At 35.4% G+C, this 7476-nt stretch overlaps 2 protein-coding genes across 2 annotated transcripts; both read left to right on the top strand.

Annotated features, from left to right (window-relative positions):
* The first annotated feature begins 1445 nt into the window (after positions 1-1445).
* On the top strand, positions 1446-3248 carry LOC105796445 (tetrahydroberberine oxidase). The gene has a single exon (XM_012626163.2). It carries the CDS (start codon positions 1549-1551, stop codon positions 3160-3162), a length of 1614 nt encoding a protein of 537 aa, XP_012481617.1. The 5' UTR covers positions 1446-1548; the 3' UTR covers positions 3163-3248.
* Positions 3249-4872: 1624 nt separating this feature from the next.
* LOC128031955 (tetrahydroberberine oxidase-like) lies at positions 4873-6605 on the top strand. The gene has a single exon (XM_052628982.1). The coding sequence runs from the start codon at positions 4873-4875 to the stop codon at positions 6481-6483; it is 1611 nt and encodes a 536-aa protein (XP_052484942.1). The 3' UTR covers positions 6484-6605.
* The last annotated feature ends 871 nt before the right edge of the window (positions 6606-7476 follow it).

The raw sequence follows: 7476 nt of genomic DNA, 5'->3' as shown, positions 1-7476 counted from the left end.
AAATTTCTAAAACTAAAAAAGAAAAATATTTAAAAATGTCAATAATATTATAAACGAAATGTCATCAAAATACATGAACTAAATTAAAAGTGGGTAAAAAAATACCGAAAAGCCCAAAATTACAGGCTTGAAGAATGGGCTACACGACTTGGGCTTTTTTCTTTTTCTTGTTTTTCTTTTTGCCGCTAAATTAGGTCATGGTACTGGTCATTGGCCTAACTAGCTCTTCAGATAAATTTCTTGGTCATTGGGTTTGGCTTGGGCTTGGATCGACAGACTTCTTTGCTTTCTTGGGTCATTGGACGGCCTGCCGAATCTGGGCTGCTGCTGTTTTTTTCTTTTCTTGCTGATTGGGCCGCTGGGTCGACCTGCTGCTGATTGTGGGCTTGCTGTTTTAGGCCGGCTGGTGGTCTTTGCTGGTTTGGTTTGTTTGATCTTGGATCTTTGGGTCACTGTTGATAGTCTTGGGTCCTCGGTAGGTCAGTCGCGCACTGGCTCGGTTCGGGTTGGCCCAACTGTTCTTTTATTTTTTTCTTTTTTTTCTTTCTTTTTTTTCTTTTTTTCTTCCTTTCTTCTTTCTTTCTTTCACCCTAACCCTAACTTAACCCCCACCGCCGATGCTTCCTCCGTCTGGCGGTGCACGCCCTCCGGCACTCCCCTCTTTTCTCCTTTCTTTTCTTTTCCTCTTTTTCCTTCTCATCTATTTTCGAAATCCCCAACTTTGAAGGCGTCACCACCGCCCCAATCCGCCACTCGTCGTTCAGTTCTCCTCCACCCTCAGTGGTTGTGGGGAAAAGACCGAAATTTCCTTAGTTTCTTGCGGTTTTTTTATTTTTTGCTGGTGCTTTTCTCTCTTTTTTTGCTTGTTTTTTTTTTGGCCGCTCTTTTTTGGTTGATTTTCTTGCTTTTATTTTTGATTTTCTTGTAGGAAGCAGGTAGCTAGGGAGGCCATCACGAGCCTAGGTCGGTCGCTGGACTACAGGTGTGCAAGTTGCGCCTGGCGGCTGAGGATTTTCTGACAGGAGGACCAGATTGTAGGGTATGCAAAACTTTTGGGGTCAAAATATAATTTTAGGAAAATTTAAGGGTCAAAATGTAAATAGAAAAAGTTTAGGATTCAAAATGTAATTTTAGGAAAGTTAGGGGTCAAACTATAATTTTAGAAAATTTTAGAGGTTAAAATATAATTTTAAAAAATATGAAATTTGACCCGGACAAAATTCAATTATTACAAAAACCCACCTGGTCCCAACTATCTTCCTATATTTTTGTCACACAAAACCCAATAATATTAAGCTAAGTGAACATTCACGTATGCAAGTATTATTCAAAGATTTAGTTTTCCATCTGTATGTATAGATTTTTCAATTATAACAGCACTGAAAGTTCAAACAATTAACCAAATACCAGGTCTTTTTTAATCAAACTTGTACCGTCCACGCTAGCTAAGAAACTTCAGTTTCCTTCACATGGCTGCTCAAAGCATTGCCTTTACAAGTAAGGAAATCTCTTGTTGAACTCTTCACAAATTCATCAGTTTCATAAAACATGAAGTCCCTTCACGATTGTTTGCCATTGCTTTTCGTTGTTGTTTTCTCATTGTCATGGGTGAATGCTTCAGCTAATAGCAATGATTATTTTCTTGATTGCCTTTCTTCATATCATCCCGATGAATTCACTTCCTTTTCTAAAGTTATTTACACTGAGACAAACTCTTCATATTCAGCAGTTTTGGAGTCCTCCATTCGGAATCCAAGGTTTTCTACGCCAAATATCCCAAAACCATTGGTTATTATAACACCATCGAACATTTCCCATGTTCAAGCAACGATTCATTGCTCCAAAAAGCATGGCCTCCAAATTAGAACTCGGAGTGGAGGTCATGATTTCGAAGGCCTTTCCTATGTCTCTCAAGTCCCGTTTGTCGTTATCGATTTGGTTCATTTTCGATCCATCGATGTTGATGTCAAAAAAGAAGAAGCATGGATTCAATCAGGTGCGATCACCGGTGAAGTATACTACAGAATCAATGAAAAAACCACCAATCTTACCTTCCCAGGGGCTCTTTGCCACACTGTGGGAATTGGTGGGTTCATTAGTGGTGGAGGTTACGGCTTCTTGTTCAGAAAATATGGTCTTGCAGCTGATAATGTAATCGACGCGCAGTTTGTCGGTGCTAATGGGAGAGTTCTTGATAGAAGATTGATGGGGGAAGATCTGTTTTGGGCCATTCGAGGTGGCGGAGGAGGAAGCTTCGGGATCGTCCTGTCATGGAAGGTAAAGCTGGTTCATGTTCCGTCAACTGTGACTGTTTTCTCAGTGGGCAGGACCTTGGAACAAAATGCAACACAGCTTCTTCATCGTTGGCAATACGTTGCACCCAATCTTCCAAATGATGTATACTCAGTCGTTTCGATATCATCAATGAACTCTACTGAAAATGGGGAAAGGACTGTTCTAGCAACCTTTACTTCAGTGTTTCAAGGTGTTGCCGATGAGCTGATTCCATTGATGCAAGAACGATTCCCTGAGCTTGGACTCCTTAGAGAAGATTACATTGAGATGACTTGGATTGAATCTATATTGTTCTGGAACCAACTTTCAAATGAAACATCGGAGATTTTACTCGATAGGAGCAATAGGAATTCCCTTGTTCCTCTTTCATACAAATCAAAATCTGATTACGTAAGGAAACCAATGCCAGAAATAGCATTACAAGGGCTATGGTCCCGACTTCTCAAGGTCAACGAAACAAGCACAGCAATTGTAAACATCATATCTTACGGAGGAAAAATGGACGAAATCCCAGAGACAGAAACTCCATTCCCTCATCGGAAAGGCACCTTATACAAGATAAACTACAACATCGTTTGGCAAGAAGAGGAAAACAGTAACCCCCAAAGGTATATAAGTTGGATGAGGACACTTTATAGCTACATGGGTCCATTTGTTTCAAAATCTCCACGAGCAGCTTATGTTAACTATAGAGATCTTGATATTGGACGGAATAATGATGATGGCAAGACAAGTTATAAACAAGCAAGCGTTTGGGGCCGTAAATATTTCAAGAATAATTTTGATAGGTTGGTTTATGTCAAGACAAAAATTGATCCAGAGAATTTCTTCAAGCATGAACAAAGCATTCCTCCTCGTTTTCATTAACCGAAAAACAAAGATTATGTTATGAGTTGAATTTATTACCTAACAATTCTACATCGCTAAGTAGCTTTTAGGTGTTTTTTAGAATAAACTCGTCCGATATTACGTTTAGTAATAGATTTTGTCTTGAAGATTTTGTTTAGAATAAACTTGCTGTTCTTATTATGAACTTCAGCTTTTGCCAAAACATCAAAAAAATGAATGGCTAAAAAATTATTATTCCTTTAACAAAATAAAAAATAACTTTCCATATTTTATGTCCACGTAAGTTCAGGTAGACCTGATCATAGGTCGAGTCATCCAACTCGACCTAAAAGGTCTACTCAAAAAATAAGAGAGTTTAGACAAAAATATAGGCTCGAAAAATAGGTTTAGACAAAAAAATTAGGCTCGTTTTTTAAATGAGTTGGGCCTCGTGTAAGAGTTTTTTTGTCCTAGCCCGACCCAAATAAATTAACTATTTTTAATAAAAAAATCATAGTCCTTTTTTGTTGTCCCTAGTTTTTTGGTGCGGTTTTGATGCTATTTTTGCTGTTGTTTTTGTTGTTTGGATTTTTATTTTGTACATTTTTATTATTGTTTCGCTGTCGCTTTTAATATTATTTGAAATTGTAGAATTTATGTTTTATTGTTAATTTTATTAATATTTTATTTGCAACTTAGTATAAAGAATTTTAATGTATTTTTAATTTATTTATTGTTTTAATATTTATTCTAATATTTTTAAGTGTATTTGATATATTATAATTTTTAAAATTTATTGTTGATAATAAAATAATCTAAAAATTAATACCAATTTACCGGATTCGAATTTAATTTCTATAATTCAAATTGAACTTAAACAAACAAATTTTCAAGTCAAACCCAACCAATCCTTAAAATAAGTTCAAAGTATCTTCCCATATTTTTGTCAGACAGAATCCAATAAATTATACGATAAGTCAACATCCAAATCACAGATGCAAGAATTGTTCAGAGATTTAATTTTAGCAGCAAAGAAAATGATTAATAAATGATTTATTCTCCGACGCCGTAATTGACAATTTGACATTTGCTAATAAAATACAAGTTCTTATATTATGTTTCTTCAATAAAAATATTAATAAAAGTTGTTATATTGTGTTGAAAAGAAAAACTGGTAACGAGGAACAATGTAGAGAGAAATTTGACCAAAACTTTTGGTAAAAGAATATAGAAACACGAATAAATTAATCTATTTGAAAAAATCGAGTTTTAAAGTGAATATCTAAAGACAATTAATTACAAAATTAATATTTTCTATTAATTTTATATAATTTTATTGGTATAAGAATAAATTCAGCTCTTAAAATTTACACACTGATGCTATAGTTTTCTATATTTTTTAGATAATTTTATAAAATTATAATTAAATTGCCGGTAAATATTAAAAGCTTAATATGTTATTATATTAATCAAAATTATATACAAAATGGAAAACATGAATTGTATCGTGATTAATTATTCTTAGCTGTTCACTTTTAAAATTAATAGGGGTTAAAGTATTCTAAATTTTTTTAAATGAACCAATTTGTTCAATATCAAATTTGAGAGAGACCAAAAAGATGTTTTTACCAAAATTTTGTGATGAAATCAAACCCTTAATACGTAAGGAAATGAATGACGTAGGAAAACTCTATGAATAAGGAAACCTCGTATTTCAAGTGTTCACAAAATTCATCGGTTTCAGAAAAGATGAAGTCCCTTTACTGTTCTTTACCATTTCTTTTCGTTGTTGTTTGCTCATTGTCATGGGTGAATGCTTCAGCTAATAGCCATGAGAATTTTCTTGATTGCCTTTCTTCATATCATCCACAGGAATCCTCTTCCATTTCTAAAGTTGTTTACACTGAAACAAACTCTTCATATTCAGAAATTTTGGAGTCTTCGATTCAGAATTACAGGTCCTTTACGACAAATACCCCCAAACCATTGGTTATTGTAACACCATTAAACATTTCCCATGTTCAAGCAACGATTCATTGCTCCAAGAAACATGGTCTCCAAATTAGAATTCGAAGTGGTGGTCATGATTTCGAAGGTCTTTCCTATGTCTCCCAAGTCCCGTTTATCGTGATCGATTTGGTTCATTTTCGATCGATTGATGTTGATGTCGAAAATGAGGAAGCATGGATTCAATCAGGTGCAATCACCGGTGAGGTATACTACAGAATCAATGAAAGAAGCACAAACCTTACCTTTCCAGGCGCTGTTGGCCACACTGTTGGAATTGGTGGATTCATTAGTGGTGGAGGTTATGGTTTGTTGTTCCGAAAATACGGTCTCGCGGCGGATAATGTGATCGATGCGATGTTCGTTGATGCCAATGGGAGAGTTCTTGATAGAAAATTAATGGGTGAAGATTTGTTTTGGGCTATTCGAGGTGGTGGAGGGGGAAGCTTTGGGATCGTTCTTTCATGGAAAGTAAAGCTGGTTCATGTTCCATCAACCGTGACTGTTGCCGCTGTACGAAGGACCTTGGAACAAAATGCAACACAGCTTCTTCATCGTTGGCAATACGTTGCACCCAATCTTCCAAATGATGTATACTCAGTGGTGTCGATTTCAACAACGAACTCTACTGAAAATGGGGAAAGGACTGTTGTAGCAACCTTTGTTTCAGTGTTTCAAGGTGGTGCTAATGAGCTTATTCCATTGATGCAAGAACGATTCCCTGAGCTTGGTCTCGTTAGGGAAGATTACATCGAGATGACTTGGATTGAATCTATATTGCTCTTGACTGGACTTACAAATCAAACAAAGGAGGTTTTACTTGACAGGAGCTATAAGAATTTCTTTCTTTCTCCTTCATTCAAAGGAAAATCTGATTACATGAGGAAACCAATGCCTGAAATAGTAATACAAGGACTATTGTCACAACTTCTTGAGGACGAAGCAAGGATTTCAACTCTAAACATTATAGCTTACGGTGGGAAAATGGACGAAATCCCAGAGACAGAAACACCATTCCCGCATCGAAAGGGCACATTATACAAGATAAGCTACTATGTCGGCTGGCAAGAAGAGGATAACAGTAACCCTCAAAGGTATATAAGTTGGATTCGAAAAGTTTATAAGTATATGGGTCCATTTGTATCAAAATATCCACGAGAAGCATATCTCAATTACAGAGATCTTGATATAGGAAGGAATAATAATGAGGGTAAGGCAAGTTATAAACAAGCAAGTGTCTGGGGTCGTAAATATTTTAAGGAGAATTTTGATCGGTTGACTTATGTTAAGGCTAAGATCGATCCGGAGAATTTCTTCAGGCATGAACAAAGCATTCCTCCACGTTTTCATTGATAAGGAAAAGAAGAGTATAGTATGTGTTCAACTTATAACCTGATATATGTAAGTCGATGTCACTCTTACACAATTTCATTAATAGTAATACATTTTATCTTAACAATTCGTTTTCCTGTTTAGACTTTCTTTATATTGTTTTTCAAATATATTTTATTTGCCCATCATGGAAATTTTATTACTAATAAAAAAACACAGCTGGGTCAACCTTACCGGAAGAAGCAATGTCCAATATCCCACAAAAGACAATGAAAACTCACGACTAAACTTCCTAGAAAATCACCTACAAACCCTGCACTAAAAAGAACTCACCAAGCAAACCAACAGCTTATGTTTGTTCTTATAAACAACTCATACACGACCTACAATGCATTAAATTCACAAAACACACACCAAAAAAAAAAAAAAAGACCCAAGGCAAAAACCAAAAGTATAGACCAAAAAAAATAAAAGATATTACCACCAGGCCATAAACATCTGATCTCTATCCGCACTAGTCTTTGCCGAAACATATGCAAAAGAATCAGTCTCACCGAGGACATGAACAAAACGCACCTCTCCAATCAAGCAAAGGGCAAAAATTGTGAGTTTTGTCGGTTCACCGACCTTGGAGACTTTGGGAGCTGATGGTTACTTTAAGTTTGATCGTATGGTATAGATTATTAATGTAACTATGTTGGAAACTTGAAAATTCGGAATAAGGTAGAAGCCTATAATATTTAAGTTATCTATGATAGAAATTTAACTCAATACTTGTATAATGTCAAGTTTTGGATTTAATAAGATAAAGTACGTAATTAGAATGTAATTGTTAATATCATAAAATTATAAAATATAATATATCATCCAGAATAAAAAAAAAATTTAACAGTTGTGGTAAGGAGAATGATGGGCGATATACTCTTAATAGACTCATAATATAAATTTGTTAGAGCGCTATAATTACGGGAGCACTCTTGATGGAATTCACATATGTGAATATGAAGTGTGGTC

Source organism: Gossypium raimondii, chromosome 3 (genome assembly GCF_025698545.1).
Source record: "Gossypium raimondii isolate GPD5lz chromosome 3, ASM2569854v1, whole genome shotgun sequence".
In the NCBI taxonomy this organism is placed as follows: Eukaryota; Viridiplantae; Streptophyta; class Magnoliopsida; order Malvales; family Malvaceae; genus Gossypium; species Gossypium raimondii.
The sequence above is the reverse complement of the archived record's forward strand: the minus strand, read 5'-3'. Positions and strand labels throughout refer to the sequence as shown.

What these genes read in the sequence shown, in the direction of transcription:
- LOC105796445 (XM_012626163.2), top strand. Translation starts at nt 1,549, where the DNA reads ATGAAGTCCCTTCACGATTGTTTGCCATTGCTTTTCGTTGTTGTTTTC.
- LOC128031955 (XM_052628982.1), top strand. Translation starts at nt 4,873, where the DNA reads ATGAAGTCCCTTTACTGTTCTTTACCATTTCTTTTCGTTGTTGTTTGC.